Consider the following 22,218-nt stretch of genomic DNA (forward strand, 5'->3'; position numbering starts at 1 on the left):
CACTACGTAAACAAATAGCCACAGTGTCGCGGAGGAGGTGCGAAGAACGGAGTGTGAATTGATCTTTGAGCACCATTGGTACAGTCAAGGCAATGTGAAGCACAAGGACCAAGTGATAATTAAACAATTCCTCCAAGGACAAAGCCAGGGCACTTAATTTTTACCCTTAGCAGCAGAAAGTCCTGCCCATAGACACAAGAGGAAAGACAGAACTCCTACGCCTCATTCTTTTAACAATGTAAGACACCTGGGTCATGGCCATTTTCTTGTTTACAGGTCTTGGCAGTGTGAGTCATTGGTTTGGTCTCACACTAGTGAGTACAGTTTGACGTTGTCAGAGTTCAATATTTTTGGGCTGAATGGATGTAGTGTGCCTCCTGCACAATTTTTGTACGGAGCAGTAGTCTTGACTACTCAAAGTAGTTTTTCAGTAAATAGCTCTTCTTTTCATTTGACTTTTAAGGTGTTTGACATTCCTCTGTCCCACTAGTGATATCAGTTTGCCAGCTACAATACTGTGCAAAAGTCCTCTCTTCATTTATCTAATTTTTCGGTCAAAACAGCCATTAAGTACATGTCATTCGTGTTTTCATTGTCAGAAAACATATTTAACAGATGATTAAACAGAAGACTCGACGAGCAAATGTAGTTTCATTTCGCTTAGTATTTAGTGTATCCACCCTTTGTCCATTTATTACAGCTTCTGTTCTTTTCGGGAGATTTGCTTTCATTTGTTCAGAGATATTTTTCCACACCTCCAAATCTCAGTCTTAGACTGTTGTTAAAGTCTGGACTCTGAAAATGGTCATTCCGTTGTTCTAAGAACACCAGCAGTTTCTTTGCTTGATTTCCACATGTTCTTCTTTTTGTCTTCTTTTTATTTATGTTACATAGTATCAGCTGCTTGACAGCTACACATCCTTTCATACTATGGATGCAGCATAATTTCGTCTGCTGAAAATTACGGCTGACGAAAAACGAAAAACCCCATTTCGGTAAAAAAGTTGGGACATTTTGAAAAATGCAATAAAAACAAGAATCTGTGTATGTTAATTCTCTTGAACCTTTATTTAGCTGAGTGATGTTTCATTCACCGACTTAATTGTATTTTGTAAATATAAACATATTTAGAAATTAATGCTTGCAACACACTCAGTAAAATTGGGACAAAGGCATGTTTACCATTTCCACCTTTCCTTTCATTTACACTTTTTCATCATTTGGGAACTGAGGATGCTGTTGCAGTTTTGCAAGTGAAATTTTTGCCTGTTTTAACATCATACAAGACTTCAGCTGCACAACAGTCTGTGTTCATTGTTATCTAATTCTCTTCTTCATGATGCACCATACATTTTCAGTAGGAGACAGATCTGGACTGCAGGCAAGCCAGTCAAGCGCACACACACTGTCTACAAACCCACGCTATAGTAGCACGTGCAGAATGAGGCCTGGCATTGTCTTGCTTAAATAATCATGGATTTCGCAGGATGTCATCTTGATGGCAGCATACGCGTCTTTAAAATTCTAGTATGTGCCTCCATGTCACTGGTACCTTCAAATATATGCAAGTCACCCATGCCATGAGCACTGATGCAACCACATACTACGACAGATGTCGGCTTTTGCACCTTTCACTGTTAAAAATCTGGACGGTCCCTTTTGTCTTTGGCAAAACTCAGCATTCGTTTTTCACAAAAGCAAGCTGAACGTGGACTTACCTGACCACAGCACACATTTCCACTGTCTTTTGGGCCATCTGAGATGAGCACGGGGCCAGAAAACTCGGCAGCGTTTCTGCATAGAATTGATTTGTGGCTTCCTCCTTGTGTAATAGAGTTTCAAGGTGCATTTATTGATTCTCACAGTGGAAAGATGGACAGAAACACTTGTGGATCTTTTCAGATCTAAAGCCAGAGCGGAGCTTGATTTTCTCCTCTCTCTCAAAGATGAAAGCTTTAAGCTCTGTTTATGTGACGACAGCTTGGTGTCTACTAGGTCTTGCACAGTTGTTAGAAGTCACATTTTCTCTATTTATTTTAATTGTTTTTGAACTCCAGTTTTGGAAAGTTATAGGTTTTTTTTACTTATTTTATTTTGATGTCCCCTTCCTTCCTTCCTCCATGCAAGTGGATTATTTTGTATCTTATCTTCTCAGAAATACCTCCTGAAAACTGAGTAGCTGGTACTTAATGACCATTTTGACTGACTTGGATGGTCTTTCGCTTTTGCCCGGTACTGTTAGTCATTATAATCAGTGCTCTGTCCTTTGAAAAGCTCAGCAGTAATTTTAACCTAGCATTTCTCTCAGTACCATATGAAGATGTAGATCAATATAGTTATTATATTTTAAAGGCACCTTTGAACTTGTTCTGGGAGAAACAAAAGAAGCAAATCTCGGTCAGTGACCGACTTGAGAATAAGGCGTGAATAATACCAAATCGAAGCTCCAATTTTTTGACACGCCCCTGTTGCTTGGGGTCAAGGCCGTGTTTGAACCTCCTTTTTTTCCGATCGGCATGAAACGAACAAGTGCCGCGTGTCCTAGTTAGCAGAGTGTCGGGCCAGTGATCTCCTCCTCCTCTCTCTGGCCTATTAAAGGCGGCAGAAGCAGAGCATACGGCGGCCCTCACTGTGCTGGGACATGGGGACACTATGCTCGTGGGCACAATAGACAGCCTATGCATTTAGATGAGCATTAATTCTGCAGAGAAAGAGAGGTCTGCCCCGCTGCAGCACTGTGGCCCAAAGTGCACCGTGCCTCTCCGGGAGGGCTTTAACACCACTTTGAGCGGTTGTGTCATCTGCCCTCTTTCCAAAGATCGCGTTTTTGTGGAGCATCGAATGGAATCTTCCAGGCATATTTGATGGAGCTAACTTGTAAATGAAAGTAGTGGGAATAAGAAAAAGAAGTGAACAAGATTAACCTTAGCATTCATTCTTGACACCTCTCCCTCTCACCGAACCTTTCTGTTTATTTCTTTCTGTTTCGCTCTCTCCCTCTCTGTCTTCCTGGGTCTAAAAAAAGAGGCAGGCTGTGTTCTTCACTTGGGAAAATAAATCATTTTCTCTCTATATTGCTTTTGCTCTCTCTCATATCGCTCTCCCCGCTCCTCCAAATATAGTGGGTTGTGATTGAGTGATTTAGCAGTAAGCCCGTAGTGATGTACTGGTGTTAGCGCCACTCAGCCCTCGGCTCCTTCTTTTTCTTCTTCTTCGTCTTTTCATCATATTCCCATCGTAAACTTAAGAGGCTGGGGGTCTCGCTTTCATGTAATCTTCTCACATGCCGTATCCACAGAGAACATACAGTATGTTGGCGGTATGACACAGTCCTGGAATAAAGCCAGATCAGATGGCGACACTCAGCAGTTCTGTGTAGTACAGAGCTGACATAAGTGTCTGCTGAACAACAGCGATTCTGCTCAAGGGCAGACTTTGAGGGTCTTTCTTGTAGGTTTTATGTAGTGTTGAGTTACAGGGGGTACCTGCTTTTCCAGGACTGAGGCACCTTTTCCTGTTGTTTTCATTCCGAAAGAAGGCACTGTTTGTACCTGCTAGGTGCCTGGGTGCTGGGTTGCCATTTTATTGCGCCTTGCACAGCTGTCCTATGTGCGGAGCGCTCCAGGCAGCCTGAGCTGAAAGTGGAAGTGGTCAAGCAGCCTATGTCATGAGTGTTTTTCTGTGCTGACCAGTTGAAACAAAAGACCGGTGGTGGCAGTCGCTGAGTACCCTGAACTGTAGGATTTCACAGATAAAAATTAGCATGACAAACAAAAAGCAGCCTTTTCTTTAGGTTGTTTTTGCTTGGAGCAAGACATCTGCTAGTTAGTAGCACACCACTTTCTAATAAACATCCAGAGCATTCTGCATACAATGTCGAAAAAAGGTACTATACAGGTAGATATTGTTTCATTGATGGACAACCAATGCAATTGTACACTCAAAGGTACATCACTGATCTGAATGTCCAGTTGTGTACCTTAAATAAGTATTAAAGGTTCATTACTTTATGTGGGAGAAAGGCGCATATGTGTACCTTTTCATAACCTAGCATTTTAAAAGTATAACAATAAAAGGTCTAGAGTCAGAACTGTGTGTATGGAGTCAATGCAACGTAAAAAATGTAATTGCAATAGAATATAGTACGATTATGTTCCCTAACTAAAGGTACTGAAGTCATATGCCTCAGGGTGCCATCCCAGTGACGTGAGGGGTACCACCCCAGTGATAGTTTATCAAAACAATAGTCAGCTAGCACAGCTCAATGACAGTACCAAAGCTATTGTTGCTTAGCAGCAGGGAGATGTGCAGCCAGAAGCAGCTTTCAAAAAATTCTATGTGAACCCCCAAGAAAAAAGGCTGTGCAGTGCCTCTTGTGTTTTTCACCCTTTAAAAACAGTGCAACTCTATGGAGAAATTGTAAATTTCAAACATTTATTGTTTGATTAAATATATTATATAGCTACCTATAAACAGGATGGTTTGAATTAGGAATAGAGGTCTGTGGGGGCAGTCGTGGGCTGGAGGTTAGGGAACCAGCCTTGTGACCGGAAGGTCGCTGGTTTGATCCCCATCAGCTGACAGTACGTGACTGAAGTGCCCTTGAGCAAGGCACCTAACCCCCATCTGCTCCCCGGGCGCCGTGGATAGGGCTGCCCACCGCTCTGGGCAAGTGTGCTCACTGCCCCCTGTGTAGTGTGTTCACTAGTGTTCACTAGTGTGTGTGTGGTGTTTCACTGCATGGATGGGTTAAATGCGGAGGTCTAATTCCAGTGTGTTCAGACACAGTTGGCTAAAAGGTTCGTTTCAAAAGAATAGATTCTCCGGTGCATCATGTTTCTCTCCTGTAAGGTGAATTAATCAATCTTAATTGATTCACAAAATGCAATAATTGAATTTTTATATCGATATACTATGAAATAAACCCAGAGAGGTGTGTTATAAAGTAGGACACTTTGGCACAGCCTGACTTCAAGTTGGGAAAAGAATGCCGGCTCTCACTAATGCACACTTGTTTGGATTCATTTTATATTAAATAAAAAGCCCATAACCATAATGAGTATGACTTGGGCTGGGCAGTATGACTATGTATCATTATTGTGATAAATTATGTCACCATACAATACAATTTGCTGTTCTGAACATATTGTATTCACAGATTTTGATAGTAATTTTTTAAAACGTAGCACTGCTGGTTATTTTTTCTCTGTTCCAACTGATCACGTTTGATAAAAGAAATATCGAGATGTATAGTGTATCTTGAAAATTTCCTGAAGTATCACAATATTATCTTTTTGCCATATCGTCCACCTTTAAGCATGACCCTACAAAAGAATGTGGCTTTCTTTAACAACCAGCTCGGGAGATGCTAACCGGCTGACAGGCTGATCCGCTAATGCTCAAAGTTAGGCTTTACGTTTAAAAATGTCCTGAAGCTGCAGCATACAAAGTAAAAGGTATGGTGGGACTTTCCCAGAGTTTGACACACATTCTAAGGAAAATTCTCAGGCTTATCTGCTCAGCTTAAGTGTCTTGATAACTCAGGTAGAAGTTGAATGATGAAAATATAATACTCCATGTTTTCTCACAGGCATTTATATCTGAATTCCAGAGTTTCCCCACTACAACGATGGAAAACGATGGAACTTGCTTGTTTTAAATATCTAATGCACAGCGGATGTGCCTTTGGAACTCACTCATTTACACGAGCATGTGTTGCAATGTGTGGCAGTTTTCCAGCAGGTGGCGCTAGTCCTGCAAGTCACTTTTGTGTGCATCATTCAAAGAGAGAAAACAGCCATTTACAGCCTTCAAAATGAGAGGCAAAAAAGTTTTCAAAAAAATGTTGTGACTCTGCATTGATTTGTGGTTTTGATTAAAGATTTTAATTGAAAATTATATATGCAGCCTTCATTAGGATAAGGTAAGGTTATAGAAAAAGAGAGTTTATTAATTAAGAGCTTTGGTAGTCCTTTTATTAGTTTTTTATAAAATATCATGCACTATGTTCTGAACTCTGTAGAAATGCTGGCTGTACAGATCCAGCCAACCAATCAAGCAAATCATCTTCTTGTAGCTTTTTCTGGAGGCTGCATCTAAAACGTCTGCATATCTTTAAGTCTTTTTAGTGGCCATTCTGGTCCATTTTGCTTGACTTTTATCCACTTGCAGGGTTATAAATGCAGTAAAGGTGAGGAGACGAACTCTATCAGAGCACAGTCAGAGTCATAGCTTGCCTGCCAAAATGGCGATGTGGTCTTCTTAATGACGTAATCGAAATACTATGAATACCAGTATTTGAGTGGGGGGAAAAAGAGAATGAAATGAACTCAGAAATCAAGATGCATGGAGATCCATTGAGAATATCGAAATCGAATCGTGAGGTGAGGAGTCGCACCCCTAATTGAAATCTTCATCCTCACTTTTGGTCACTTTTTGTTTAGTTTTGCTCTAACAAGCCTTACTGTGGTGAAAAGTCATGTAGATGCTTATGTTCTGAAGCCTCCATTTTGAATGACTCCCCAGGTGAGTCCATCTTGCAGGAGAGCAAAGCTAGGAAAGCCTGCAAGTCCATGCTGAACTGCTATATCTAATCTAGACGGTCCATATCCAAAAGCAAACTTTGAGAAGTTTGAAAACTACAGCCTCTACAACTAATCAAACAGGCCATAAGATCTGGTTTCAGCAGAGCACTGACAGCGCAGTGCTATGATCAGTCGGGGCCGTAATGTCTAGCTGTCCTACAGCACCAGAGTCATCTCCGTTCCCCACAGATCAATGAAGCCTCTCCAAACTACTGCCTGTAGACTTCTCTCTTTTTCTTCCCTCTTCCCTCATACTTTGTCTGCCTCGCTCTTTCGTTTGCTCTCTTTTTTCAGCCTCTCTTTGCACTCCTCGTTATTATTTCCCTTTCCCACCTACTGTCCCCCCGGTCCTCCTATAGCCCAGACAGAGCTCTTATTGCTGTGCGCCCCAGGATGCCCAGATTTGGAATGAATGACATTTCAGCCTAAGATTTGTCATCTCAGCGTACTTTCAGATTTATTTTTTTTTCTTACCCCCTCGTTCCACACATTTGATATTCCAACACTTTAGTGGCCTCCTTTCAGCATTGTTCTGTAACCATGTTACCCCAGGGAAAGAAGTAGCGTCATTATTTTTGTTGCAGTTACAGTTTTTTGTAAGTTTTTAGAATAAAATTGCTATCTCTGTGGTGTTTTTCTCTTTATAATTACCTTTGTGCCATACTGACATATCTGTCATGGGACCCTTATAGAAAAGCTCTCACTAAACTGAATTAGCGGACAGAGCACCAAGTAAAACCAAAGGTGCTGAAGCCAGAATTCTGTGCTGTTGAGGAATCAGCGTTTTATGGGATAGTCCATCTTCTCATTACTTGCCTTGTGCTTATATTTTGTGTTGAATAAGTTATGGGAACATTGAGTTCAGTCCCCTTATGCAGGAGAGAGCAGGAAAAAACTTTTTCATAAATCTTTCCTCCTGCTCTCGAAGAGAGGTTGTGCTCCAAAAAATGTCAGCAGTGGCGTGACGAGCTGAACTTTCATATTTATATATTTATTTATTGGAAATATTATGCCTAGAGAGAGAGACTGAGGAGGAGATAGGGCCAAAGGGAGAGAGAGAGAGAGAGAGAGAGAGAGAGAGGGAGGGAGGGCTGGGAGAAGAAAGTGAGCATAGGGATCCCTAGGCTGGTGGGCATTGTTGCCAAGGAAAGTATGTCACATGCTGTCACACCTCTGGAGGGCTGAGACGAAAGCTGCTGCTAACAAGCAGAGCAGCGGCCTGCATACACACACACACACACACACACACACACACACACACACGTCTAACCCAAATAAACATACACTCTCTAACAGTCTAACCTGAATAGACACACTCTACATATCGCTCACCCCAAGTAATCACTCTCTTCACTCTACAGTTTCGCTTTTCGCTAATTTTCATTGCGTCAACCAGAGTTTCTGTTAGCTGGTAAATACTGGCATTTGAGCGAAAAATAAGTCTACAGGACCAGCAAATTAAAATCCCGCCAGACACAATGCCTGATAAAAATTCTGAAGAAATTGCTTGCAAGGTAAGAAAATAATAGCTTTAAAAGCTCCTGCTGAATGAATGAATGAGTGAGTGAAAGAATGACTGAAGCAAGAAACAAAGAGTACCATCCTTGTAAACGATATTTCTCAGCAATGTATCATAGAATTCAAGAAGGAAGAGAAGGAAACAAAGAAAATGAAGGTAGGAAGAAAAAGAATAAGAAAGAAACACAAAAAAGAAAATGAGGAAAGAGAAAGAAACAAAGAAAAGGAAGAAGGATAAGCATGAATAAAAAAGAAAAACAAAAAATTAAGAAAGAAGAACTAAAGAAAAAGTGGAAGGAAGGAAGCAAAAGAAAGAATGGACAAAGAAAAAAGAGAAAGATACAAAAGTTCAGCCGATTAGTTTCACATGATACGTGGAGATTAATTTTCCAGAAAGTGATGAGTAATTCCATGTTTTGTAATGCATTACTTTTTTCAAGTAACTATCTCAGCACTGATGATGTCATGTAATAATGTGTTTTTGCATAGCAACCGTTATATGACCGAAATTGTACTTCTTTGTCCAGCAGAGTCATTCTGGGATACAGTGACCAGCACCAAGATTTCCTAGCAGAAACTCTGGTGTCGACAAGCCTATTACACTTTCATGTTATTTGCAACTTTTGTTTGCTGGATTCAAACAATAATCATGGTAACCCTGAACTTTTGTTGGTTTTATTGTTTCCTGTTTCTTGCTGAAGTGATTACACACAAGGGTGAGCTTCATTGCCACAGATCGTTCTTCTTGTCACCTTCATTAGACGTGGTGTCTCGGCCCTCTGAATCACAGCACAAATTTTACGAATTCGGTTTTATATCATTCTTTTATCATTCTCTGCAGTCATTCTGAAGGCGCCTATAAAGTGCCCTTCCTCCCATGTTCAGCCATCTTTGCTTTACAGCTGGAACAGGTGGAGCTATCAGTTATTAACTCTGAACAGGCAGGATGCCCTTGAAGCCATTAGGCCTGAATTTCTCTCACTATCGTTTGTTGCTGGTAGCTCTTGCCTGCACTCTTGCTCTCGACCAGCTTGGACACACTCGGAGCAGTGCCACTAACATCTGTTGTACTACTCTCCAGTTCCAGCACTTTGAAGCATAATCTCCTTCGCTTTCTTCTGTGTTTGTTATCTGGTAGCAGAGGAGGGGAGGGTGAGAGTGGCCTACAAGGGAGAAACTCTCACTCCTTTTTGGGAGAAGAGTACATTTTGTGAAGGCTGTAGACAGACGCTTGCTGCGGTTCGTCACATGCAAGCCAAATGACTCGTTTCCCCTTCCAGCAGTAGCTGTCCTGATTGATAAGTCTTGGCCTTCTGATTTTCATTTATTCATTTTGCAGGGATTCACTTTACAGGGGCAGTAACCCCTTGGAGCAGCAGCTTGGGCCGAAGTGTCTTGCCCAAGGATGCAGTGGCAGAAGCAGGATGCCGGAATCCTTGACTGCTCAGTTCATGGCCAAGTAATCTGACTTTCGGGGCGCCGCAGTTGCTGCCCACATGCCTTGCAGTTACTGGCTCTGACTGAAACAGTCATTTCTCTTGCGATACATCTGCCTGAAGCCGAAATGAGTTTGGGTGAAACTTGTAGCAGTTTAGAAGTTCAAGTAGAAACTGGGTGACAGATAATAGACTTTTTTGAGCTACATTCAATACTTATATCTGCAGTATACACAACATGATCTTTTTTCACCAGCTTTTTCCAGAACCGTGTTTCAACATTGCTGAGTTTCAGAGTAGCCTTTTTTATCCATTATGTTGATTTTGTGCTTTTTTGTTACATGATAGGCTGACTATACTAACTGGTTATACTGATAACTTGAATATGATTTTTAAATGAAGATGGGTGATGTGGCAAAATATTTAATTTAGTTAAATTTAAATTTATTTGTATAGTTCTTCTTTTACCACAGCTGTAGTCACAAAGCAGCTTCACAGAAATTCTGTTCCAAGCCCCAAATGACCACGCTAAGAGTGACAGTGGTAAGGAAAACCTTAATAGCAAGAAGAAGAAGCCTTGAAAGGAACCAAGACTCAAAAAGGGGACTTATCTTCTTCTGGTCACAACCAGAAAGCAAAACAATAACACAACAGGAGCAACATGAATAAAGAATAAAGATTTGACAATTAATTAAAAAACGTGTCGCATGCGGATTCCTCCCTTTAGAAGCTTTAGAAGCCTGAGTCAAAGTGAGAATTAAATCCATGAAAAATCCGTTTTGTAGCATCACAACACAGTACCTCAGTATTTTTACGATCCATGATCTCACAAAATTTACTTTTTCTGAGGTTTTGAGGTTGAAATGACAAAAAAGAACGTTTGTCAAATTTAAAACACAAAATTGGTGAATACAATGGTTTTTATTTAATGTTTCACATACTACACTCTCTTTGTAATGAAACATGCCGTTTTTAAGGGGTCCTTACTGATTATACTGAATACTGACTTTATCCTCGATATTCTCGGAAAACCAAATCGTCATATTGTCCACCCAACTTGTAAATAAACCTTATCTTAACTCGGTAAACTTATATAAAAGGTAGAGATGGTATATTATTATCGATGGGCAGAGGGAATAAAGTCCAGTCCAGTCCTGTAACAAATCTGTCCTGAAATGGCCCTCGCTCACACTGTGTCAGCTGTGTATTTTTTCTGTGGGGTTGAGTGAAAGTGATTGAATAGTTTAAGCATAATAACCTACATTTAGATGATTATCTTAAGTAAAGTGCTGAGTGAACTTCAATCTTTAAAGAAAGAAATATCAAATCGATGTCGGTATCAGCCAATATTCATGATTACAATATCAAAAATTGTTTTACAATTAAGTCAGTTTACCAGCAACCAGCACATCGCATTCTACCATCCTGGGAGAAGGAACAACACATGAGACAGGAGTGATGCTTATGGCAGATATTATTTTATTTTCTTAGCTCACAAACAAACAAACAAACAAAATCACAAACACCTGGTGTAGTTCAGTGGCCCAACTTCAGTTCAGGAGGTGCTGTGCTCTCACCGCTCTCTGCAGCTCTTGACAGCGCTTGTGGGTGTGGAGCTGCACTTTTGCCGTCATCCATTTTTCTTTCGGTACTTGTGGACGTGGCATGGAGCTCTTGCCATTCTCTGCGGCTCCTGTCGGCAATTGTGGATGTGGCACTGCGCTTTTGCCACTCTCGGGAGCTCTCGACAGAGCTTGTGGTTGTGGCGGTGATTTCTTGCCGTTGTCTGCGGCTGCTGACGGCAGTTGTGGGCATGGCGCTGCAGTTTCACGGCTCTTGGCAGTGTTTATAATTTGGCTGCTCGGTTTTTCTAGGGGGTTTCCGGTTGCAGTTTCTCGTGGCTCTTGTCGGCATCTGACACACGTATGTTCATTGACAAGTTTTTCCACAATATTTCATTGGTTTGCAGTAATTTTCCAACGTATTCTACGGACAAAAACCCATTACAGTCTTTGTTAACAGTCTGTTACATAGACCAGATTTTAATTATTTATCGACTCTTAATTTAACATCCTTCTTCCATTATTCAAGGCTTCAGGAGCATCGGAATGTGAGAATGAGGTGGATATGATTGCAATAAAACTCTCCAGAAGCAAATTATCACCAGGAGCAAAACAAATTAAGAAACAGTTAGTTGTACCCAATTACTGCGAATATTTTGTCACACCTTTTTTTGTTCTATGTCAACAAACATAATACTGCCTGTTATTACTTGGGAAAAAAAAACTTCATGTTTAATTTTCTGCCATAGCATCAAGTTCTTGGACTTGGACCACTTCTATTAAAAAGCACTGTGTTGTTTTGCAGAGTTTCGAGTGATGGACAGCAACAGCAGCAGCAGGTGGACTGGAGCAGGTATGAGAACTCTTTCTACCTTTTCTGGCTCCTGGAGAAGCTTTCTCCGACTGGGGAGAGTAGGGCAGGGACGGAGCACCGGGACCTCCAGGCCCAGCTGGAGAGCTTTGTCCTCCCTCTGTCGGATGAATTTCCCCTGTTCGCTCTCTACATGTGGCGAATCAAAGCACTTCTCAATCCCACGGATACCACAGGGAACTGAGTTTAGAGCTTCTCTTCTCAGAGTACTTTTAATCCCTTGCGGCACTTTCACCCTGTCATGGTGAGATTATAATCAGACAGTGGGATTAAGAGGAAGTGGAGAATGACTGACTGTCTGGCAATAGGTCTGTACAAGTTTAAAGACTTAATGGACAACTTTCTTGAAGCAAAGCGGTAAGGAAAAACTTTTTGTTCCAGTGTAAAATGTGAAAAAATTGTCCTGTCAATGATGAATAAATGAAGGAAATTGTTCTCTGTCTAAACATCTGTCTTGAATGTCTGCATACGTTTTGTTTTCGTACATAGCACATGCTAAAGAGGTAAGCAAGATCAGGAATTTAAGTGAATAACCAATTAACTGATAACTGACAAATAAAATGGGGTTACAGATTTCCGCAAAGCAGCCAATCCTATCTGAATAAGCAGATTTATCAATCAAGTTTTTGAATGATACGCATGAGGGCGGAATAGACAATTGGTTCCGCTACATAGACCTGCTAAAAATAGCAAAAACAGTGTTTGGGGACACTTTTTGAGAGGATAATAGCACAACTACAAAGATGTACTATATCGAAAGCAAACATCTGCAAGCGATAAGACAAACTATGATGTCCATGTTCTCCAAGAAAAAGTGTGACACATGGTGCTGTGAGGAAATCACACATGGGTGTGTAAAATTATAGAGGAAGTCGTGGTGACGGTGACGGCTTTCGAGAGCTACTGAGGTAAACTAAGCTAAAGTTAGCCCTTTATTTATGTTTGTTTTAACTTGGGCTAGTAATGTGTGGTAAATAGAGAACTTTCAGTAGCCCATCCTTATACAGGGTGATTCAAAAAGATGAATCCGATCTCAAAATGATTTATTTTACTTTAGATAATTACAGAACAATGCAATAAACTGTAAATGGTTTAAGTGAGCATAAAGTTTATTATGTAATTTTACAAGTGCTCAATATGAACCTCCTCCAGCTGTACAGACAGCATCAACGCCATAGTCAAATTCATCCCATACTTGATTGAGCATGTCGGGTGTCACTGTACTCTTTCAGTGCGATTTCGGAGATCGTCCAGTGTTGTGGAACCAACGACAAACACTCCGAGCTGAGCAGGAGGTTCGCTGCAGACGAAAATCATGTTGCACAGTTTAGTCACTCTTATTGAAGTGGAGAACACAAAACGCTTTCTGCTCAGGGGTCGCCAACTCCTCACAGACTGAAGGGAGCCATTTTCCAGTGACAGTCAGAAACTCTATGACCATGTGATTGGTTCCTAGGTGCCACACGGTTGTGAAGATATGGCGCTTTGAAATCCTGTGTATTCCAGCAATTTCATCAGAATTGAAGGTTTTCATTCTTGATTTTAGGCTTGCTTAACAATTAATTGTAGACTAATGGTGGGCAAAAGAATTCGCCAACATCTGCATCCTAATCATAAATTAATGTGTTTTGAGCATGAAGTTTCCTCAGGTACATATTGTAGCCACACAATCTGAATTGTGCAAAGAAGTTTTAAGCTACTGCTCACTCAGTTGCATATATATCTTCTCAGCGCAAAAGTGCTGTAAACCTCTGCCCAGCAAATGGGAATGAAGCTTCTTACTGTGATCCAGTGTGAGTGGAAAGGAAAAAAAAACCCTTGCTTGTCACTGTACATTTACATTTACATAAGAATGTCATGCGGTACAAAAGCATAGTCATAATCTTACCCAGAAGCCATCAAATCAGCAGCACTCCTCACATGTTCTCAACTGCTCAACAGGCTTTCGTTGTGCCTTTTTTAGGCCCTCAGCAATTAGGATAGTGTGAAATTAATGATAAAATGCTTAAACCCTAAATCCCCCCGTTAATCTTAAATTACCCCCTTAAGGGTGTTTGTGATCCTTCACTGATTAAAGGGCCACATTTTGCTCTGCTTAACTTGGATCTCTGTTCTCTTCCCTTTTATCTGTCTAATGGACGTGTACAGTAAAGTGGTGACATGATCGATGCATAAAATATTAAATTTTAGCTAACAATTAATTGCCACATACATCATTGAGATTAACAATTTAACTGTAGTTTTTTGAAAGATAATTAAATCGAATTTAAAGTACAAGCCTAAAGTGGTGAGATTAGGTTGCTTCCTTTCTAGTATTCTCGCCTGAGTATACTCAGCCCAACACTCAAGTGAAATCGACATTTTGTATTATAGTCAACTTAAATAAATGTGATCATCTCAAATAATTACGATAATTTAAAGAAAAATATGATTAGGCAATTATGTAATAATGTGACAGGCCTAGAAACAAGCTCTGACTCTCCTAGTCCATGGTCTTTTATGGTGTGTTCACGTTTGTAGTTGAGTTCCCAGACCAAAGCAGAAAAAGATACATTGAGTGCGTTTACGTGCTCTTAATAATCCAGTCATAATCTGGTTTCTGCAGTTATCTGATTATTCATATGGTCATGTAAACAGCATACTCTTATTTCTTAGATTGGAGGAATGTCTAGAAATCAGATTAAGAAATTTGATAAAGAGAGCAGGATTTTAGCTCAGTAATTGGATCTTTCAGGGCATGTATACCCTTACTCAGATTTCTTTCTTTCTTCTTGGAGCGACACAGAAAACAACTACATCCTTGATGAAATGAATGATTTAAAATTCTTCATCTTCTAGATGATGTATGTATTATCAGGTAAAGTGTTTAAAAAAATCGTATGTGAGTTTATTGGCCATTTGCAAAGCAGAAATCTGATTATTGCCTCACTAATGTAGACTCACATTCACATCATCTGATTACTTAAGTGCATGTAAGTACGCTGATCAGATTACTGACAAAATCTAATTTTCTGCAGTTACCAGATTGTTAAGTGCATGTAAACGCACTCGTTGTTGCATTTTAGTTGTTTAGCTTAGCATTCACACTGACATATTTAACATCTAACCAGAAGATGTAAACAGAAGTTGTACACATAAAAAGTCGCAACTGATTGAGCTGATTTTATGACGTACAATAACTGTGATAACGTCCACCAAACTTTCTGAACCTTGCTGTTCTCTGTTCTGCCTGGGCTCATTGATTTTGCCTCTTGTTGATCTGTCTTGTGATATTAGAGCAATAAGCCACAAGACTCTCTGCGTTACTGTGGTTTTACATGAAGCAAAGCAGGGTGAAATCCCTAAATCCTGGAACTATCCATTCTATAATTACCATTTCAGAGCTTATGAAGAGATGATAAAATGAAGATGAACGTATCAAATCAGCATCAGAAACTCGTCTTTTCTACGTACCAGAGAAGTTCTGTAGAGAGGAGACGATGGTTCTGTCAATGCTGTCTTTTCTCCATTTAAATGTCTTTCTTTGACGCACCAGACTTTTCAGCTCCACCTTCTCAAGACATTAGGATGAATTTAACAGTCAGTTTGTTCCCACCTCAATAAGTCTATGTATCTACCCACATTTAGCCCCAGATTTCTCATGGTTGTCTCCAGACGTTTTGCACCTAAATATTGCGAGTAGATATGCTTCACCCTCCAGGCACTGTGGCAGGTTACCCAACATAAGCAGTATAAAATCAGCTTAGACTTAGAATGCTTTCAAAAATAGAGTGCTGCATGCAGGACGAACCATTTAAACTAAAATCGAACACACCATGAAGGCTGCAGACTTAGCGGGCATGACTGCAGTTTAAGTACTGTCTAACTTAGCTATTATTCTGATTTAGACTGATAGGTAGTTAAATCTGCCTGTATGGACTTATTCATGACACGGTAGTTACAGCGTGTCAGAATCAAGAAATAAATGGTTTTATCAGAGTAGACAGATTTAACCACTGTGCCAGTGCTTCGTTCTTAATAACTTCACTTGCAATGCTTTCACATCGAGTCCCATCTAATTCTGCTTTTAAATGTAAGTTTACTTCAGAGCAATAATTAAGAACTTTAAAGCAACTGGACATGTTAAGAATCTGCTGGGAAGAGGATGTGCATCTATATTGACCCCACACACGGTGTGGAGGATGGTTTGAGTGGCCAAAGAATCTCCAAGGCTCACTGTTACAGATGTAGGTTTGATATTTATTAAATAAAATTTACTATTAAATTCAATTAAATATTTATTTCATGCTAAGATTTTTTTTTTCTTCGTCTTCCAGGACTTCAAATAAAGGTTAGATTTGTTGCAATATTTTCAATGGAAGATCAAAAGGATTAGCAATAAAGAATGTTTTTTACAGCTTGTTTGCTTATATTTATCAGGGGTGTCAATATTTGTGGAGGGCACTGTATATTACCATTGTTTACAACAAAGACAGTTGGCTACTACTTTGGTATTGTCTGAAATTAATGTAGAACAAGTTGATTTCTATGGATCCTAACTACTGTGAGAGCTAAATGGTGATCACTGGGGTCCAAGCACCTTATAGAGCCACTAGAAACCAAAAGAGTTTTTAGAATGGGCTCGATTTATAATAACTTTTGATGTGGGGTCTCAGAAGGAGATGTCAAATTTTGTACACAATGACGTTTTGACTGATGTAGCAAAGAACAGATTTTTTAACATATAAGGCAAAATAAAAAAAACAACACAATTCTGCTGAGTTCCTAGGTAAGGTACATTTAATGATCTTGCTACACTTTGTACTTTGTCGTTCATGATGTCCCTGATTCTCATTCTCCTCTTTCTCCTATTCTTTCTCTTTCCAGATACTTTTTGGCGATAATTTGTTTTATGAATCCATTTTTGTTTCACAAACACGTTGTCCCCATTTATCTTCTCTCTCCCGCGCTCTTTGGCGCGTGAGCCCCTCGTAAAGGAGCACCGTAAGCGACCCTGCGATGATGTCGGACTGACATGCTGAGATATTTGTGTGGGCAATAACGTCCCTGCTGCTGAATGCGTTTGATAGGGCGTCATGAATCACAGAGCTGGAGCTTGTCCTCCTGCAGCCGCTGCCTCTGCTGCTGCTCCTGCGGCTCCCGAGCTGGGCTCCCAGCGCCCGTGCACCTGCTGATAGCCATCGCCAGCGTATTGTCTCGGCCCCAGCATGCCCGCCTCTCCTTCTGCCATCTCTGCATCTCTCATATCCTGTCCCCAGCAGGCCGGAGAGGAACCACAAAAAAAAAAAAAAAGAAACTGTCACCTCTAGTAGTAGACGTGGCTCTTGCTTGCTTAGATAATGTGTTGCTTCTTGTTGAGGAAAGCTTGAACGGTCGTAGGCTTCACTAGCGACACTTCTTTTGCTTGATTTAATTTCCAGTATTGGTTTGGCATCAGTTTGAATGAATGTTCCCCTGCGTTCAAGTGGAGCAACTCTCTTGTTTGTTTTACTTCAAAACAGTATTGCACTTTTCATTTTTCTTACCGCCACTCAAACTGGGTCTCGGCTCCACATCATTGACAGCCACAGCTTTGAATTAAGTGTGGAAAATAATTCAAATGTAGTGCTTTGAAGCTATCAGCAAACAGCCATTATTGAATGAACACAGTTTGCCTTTAGTCTACGACTTCTCCATGTGGAGCACTCCATAAGTATTTGGACAGTGACACAGATATGCTGCCAAAACATGTATATATCATTCAGCATTAATGGTGCCTTCACAGATGTGCATGTCACCCATGCCATGTGCACTAATGCACCCCTGTACCATCACGGATGCTGGCTTTTGAACTGTGCACTGATAACAAGCCGAGAGTTCTTTAGCCCAGAGCACACAGTGTCTGTCATTTCCAAAAAGAATTTTGATTTGTAGTATTAACTTGCATTTGTGGATGCTGGGACAAACTGTGTTCACAGACAATGATTTTCAAAAGTGTTTCTGAGCCCATGCAATGATTTCCACTACAGAATCATGTCTGTTTTTAATGCAGTGCCACCCGAGGGCCCAAAGATCACAGCCAGCAAATACTGGTTTTTGGCCTTGTCCCTTATATACAGAGATTTCTCCAGATTCTCTGAATCTTTCAATGTTATTATGTACTGTAGATGATGAAAAGCAAAAGTTCTTTGCTATTTTACATTGAGAAACATTATTCTTGAATTGTTGCACTATTTGCTCGCACAGTTTTTCAGAGTAGTGAACCCCTCCTCATCTTTACTTCTGAAAGACTCAGCCTCTCTGAGATGATCTTTTTATACCCAGTCATGTTACTGACCTGTTGCCAATTAAACACAAGGTGTTTTTTTTTAGCATTACACAACTTTACCAGCCTTTTGTTGTCCCTGTCCCAAATTTTTTGGAACATGTTGCTGGCATCAAATTCAAAATGGGCATATATTTTTCAAAAAACAATAAAATTTCTCAGTTTCAACTTTTGAAATGTTGTCTTTGTACTATTTTCGAATTTTACTATTTTGGAAATGGGCTTGTAGAAGGGGGGACGTTTATGAACGAACTTTAAGTTGGCTTGACAAAGCCATTGCTCTGGAATCCCAAGTGGGTGCTAAGGTGTTGCTAGGCCATTGCTGTGGTATCCCAGGTGGTTGCTAATGTAAGTTTCTGTGAGTCTGGCTGTCCGAAAAGGAAGGCAGCTATCTCAGTGACTTGCTGCCTGTGCTGTCTCAAAAGTCAGTTTCTTAGAAGGCAGCATTGTGTACCTGCAACAGAATCAAGTTTCAGACATGCTTCAAAAGCAGCGATACATGACATTGTTGCCAAGATATGAAAGCTCACTGCTAGCTGATAGTGTTAGATATTAGCATCTTTTGCCTGAAAAAAAGTATGCTGAACTTTGAAGCATTGTATTTATGCACAAACGAGTCCTCCGCTGTGTCAGTTAGGGTGTTTTCTGCTATTTTTTTCCTTACCACATCAGCGCTGACTCAAAGGGTGATGGGATATGTGAGGCAGCAAAGGATACATCCACTTTCAAAAAACAGCCGAATGGAGGAACCTCAGCCAGCAGCGTTTTATACAAACATTCAATTCGGACATGACTGGGTGCCTGAGAATACTGAATGATACAGAATACTGTATGAGTGGGCAGCATTTATTACCTTTCAGACAGCATGTTTGTAGTGTCCGTGTGGGGGAAGTGTGAGACGTACTTTTTGACATCTTTTGTGGAAGTTTGAATTTTCTCAACATTCCACCATTAATTTCCTTTGGGAACAAAGAAGAGCGTGTGACCAATCGGTCAGGCAGCATTCCAATATAAGCCCTATGATCCTGCAAAATTTTGTGGTTCTAGCTTCAAAACTGCATAAAATAATAATAAGAAGAAGATAATGAAGAACAATGAAATAATAGAATAATAACTATAAAGTTGTCAGGATTAATTTGAGGCTCTTTATTTCTACATTAGGTGAGTCATATAGGAACCATAGTCCTTTTTATTTATAGGGTCACCATACAATGATTTCTATATCTGATACCTGATTTCTATAAACTGCCAAAATTATCCTGGATTTATCTTTACTTTTACTTTTTTTTTTACTTCACATTTGCTTTTTGCAGTCTGCCTCATGACACCCTCATTTACAGTACTGTACAAAAGTCAGAGACCACCCCATTTATTTAATTTCCAGTCATAACAGCCATTAAGTACAAGTGACTCATTTTTCAGTTTCCTGACCCCAGTGCTGTCCCATTTTTTTTTTTGACAACCAAAATGTGTTCACCTCATTATAGGTCTTCCCATCCCAGATGACCAAAAATGAATGGACAAATTAACATGATCTAAACAAAATTCTCATATTTAGTGCTTGCTTACAAATCCTTTGCAGTGGATGACTGCCTGGACTCCGTGACCCATGGACATCACCAGCTGTATATCTTCCCTGCCAGGCCTGTAAGGCTGCTATTTTCGTTTACTGCTTGTTTCACAGACTGTTTGCCTTCAGTCCTGTATCTGGCAAATGAAATGCATGCTTAGTGGAGTCCAGGTCAGGTGGCCGACTGAAAACTTCCATCGTTTATTTGGCGTGATGTTTCAGGTCTTCATCATGTTGCATGGTGAAGTGCTTTACAGGGAGTTCTGAGGCATTTTGTTGGATCTGACCGGTTAAGATGCTTCTGTGCACTTCAGAATTTATCCTGCTGCTGCTGACAGTAACATCATCAGTACAGATAAATGTAGCAGTTCCACTGGCAACCACCATGTTTCATATGAGGTTCGGTTCTCCTCCACACTTTGCTTTTTTCTATCGCTCTTTGTGCAGGTTCATCTTCCTCTTGATGGTCTATGAATACTTCAAGCTTTTTTGTGTACTTTTTAGCAAACCATAACCTGCTCTTTCTTTTCTTCAGGCTTGCAAAGGTTTGCATCCTGTGGTGAACGCTCTGAGGTCATGCTGGTGTATTTATCTTTTTGTGGTAGTATTTCATGCATCTAAGCCTACATCCTGCGGTGAAAAGATTTTTTCTTGAACTTGAAAGTATGCTTTGGTCACCCACTACAATTGACTATCTTGTTTGCTGGTGATAAACTATAGGCAATGTCTCTGGTTAATTATTCTGCTTGCATTACTAGCATTGATACTTCTGTGGTCCTGTAATGTAGAGCGACGGAAACACACATTAAACAGAAAATTTACAGTGAAGCCTCCAAAACTAAATATATCACATTTTCCTGCATTTAGTGTGTCCAATCTTTGACTTTGTTAAGGCTCCAATCTTCAGGAGACTTGCTTTCAGTTTTAGACTCATCAGTCCATAAGACTTTACTCCACATTGGTTTTCACAGCAAGGGCTTCTTGACAGCTACACATGCTCTTAGACCCATAGTGATAAGTTGTCTTCTCACAGTAAAAGAATTTTTTTTTTTATATCTGAAGATAGAGTGGAGCTTGATTTTGTCCTCTCTCTCAAAGATGAAAGCTTTAAGTACAATGATGACATTTGTTGGTCTACCAAGTCTTGCACAGTTTTCTATTTTCTCTATATCTTTTGATAATTTTTGAACTCCTATTTTATCCCTTGTTTTCCTTTGACTTCCCCTTTCTTACGCAAGTGGATTATGTTATATCTGATGTTCTCAGAAATACCTTCTTTAGTTATTTTAGATACACTTGAGAAAGAAATTTGTGTGGCAGCTAAGGTGAGTTTGGATAATTGCTTGTAAATGAAAGGGTAGTGTCTGACATGGGCACAGTACTGTGTGAAATTAAAGGTGACAGTCCTATGGTCATTCTTTCAAATCCAGTGTGCTAAAGTACAGAGACAACAGAAATTGTGGCTTACATATTGCACTGCATGTATACAGTGTTTGCAGTAACAGGTTTAAAAGCAGGATCGATTGTGATGACGACACTACAGGCTCGGTTCAAACGCCAATAAAGACCTTCCTTGAATGCAATCATTGTAATGCTCAAGGTCCCACAGCCTAGTATGAATTCTGTATTACTTAAAACCTCAAATCCCAAAGGCCCATGTCCTGTGGGTTTCTAATTTTTTTTGTTTTCCTTCATGGCTCAGGTAATGAAGAACTAAAGAAGAGCAGTTTTTGACAGTTGAACTGTTCAAAAGCAAGTTATTTTGTCAAATTTAAATTAACCGCAGGTTTCCATGAGAGTGGAACTTGTAAGGTCTTGGAGGGATCATTGAGGGAAATCAGACACACAAATCTTGCTTGGAGCTCCTTTTAAATGGAGTTGTCTTCTGAAAGCTTTATGCAGACTCAACACAACAGTAGGTCTTCAGCTGTCCTTTCCCTCCTGGCCATAGATCACTGTCAGACTGCACAATAGCGTCCCACAAGACCTAGGAATCTGGATCCGAGCTTTACTCAGCCCACATGCACACCAAGCACTTTGGCTCGGATGGAAATGGCACCAAAGGTGCCCCCTAAATGCTTTCTCTCGGCTGACCTTGGCACGCAGAGGCGGAGGGTTTTTGATTTAAAGGCAGACAACCTCGCCGGGGAAGGCTATAGCTTTTTTTTTCATGATTAAACATTGAAAGCATTTCGAGCCCAAAGAGGGTTTATAGTGGTCGTAATGTCCTGTTGATCAAAGGCTCTTTTCATCAAGCCCAAGGTCATAACCTTTTAAACGTAGTAAGTCATAAGAGCCCATCAAAAAGCGGCTACCTTTTAAGTTAAAATGCAGGTAAAATGTGGATCTCAGGTTTTTTACACTTAGAAATCT

At 40.3% G+C, this 22,218-nt stretch overlaps 1 protein-coding gene across 1 annotated transcript in view; it reads left to right on the forward strand.

Annotated features, from left to right (window-relative positions):
- mei4 (meiosis-specific, MEI4 homolog (S. cerevisiae)) overlaps positions 1 to 13,949 on the forward strand; it is a 70,519-nt gene extending 56,570 nt beyond the window's left edge. The window contains 2 exon segments of the mRNA XM_036582812.1: positions 11,915 to 12,215; positions 13,935 to 13,949. Of these exon segments, the coding sequence (XP_036438705.1) occupies positions 11,915 to 12,215; positions 13,935 to 13,949 (316 nt within the window).
- The last annotated feature ends 8,269 nt before the right edge of the window (positions 13,950 to 22,218 follow it).

The sequence above is a fragment of the Colossoma macropomum genome, unplaced genomic scaffold, assembly GCF_904425465.1.
Source record: "Colossoma macropomum unplaced genomic scaffold, Colossoma_macropomum, whole genome shotgun sequence".
NCBI lineage: Eukaryota > Metazoa > Chordata > Actinopteri > Characiformes > Serrasalmidae > Colossoma > Colossoma macropomum.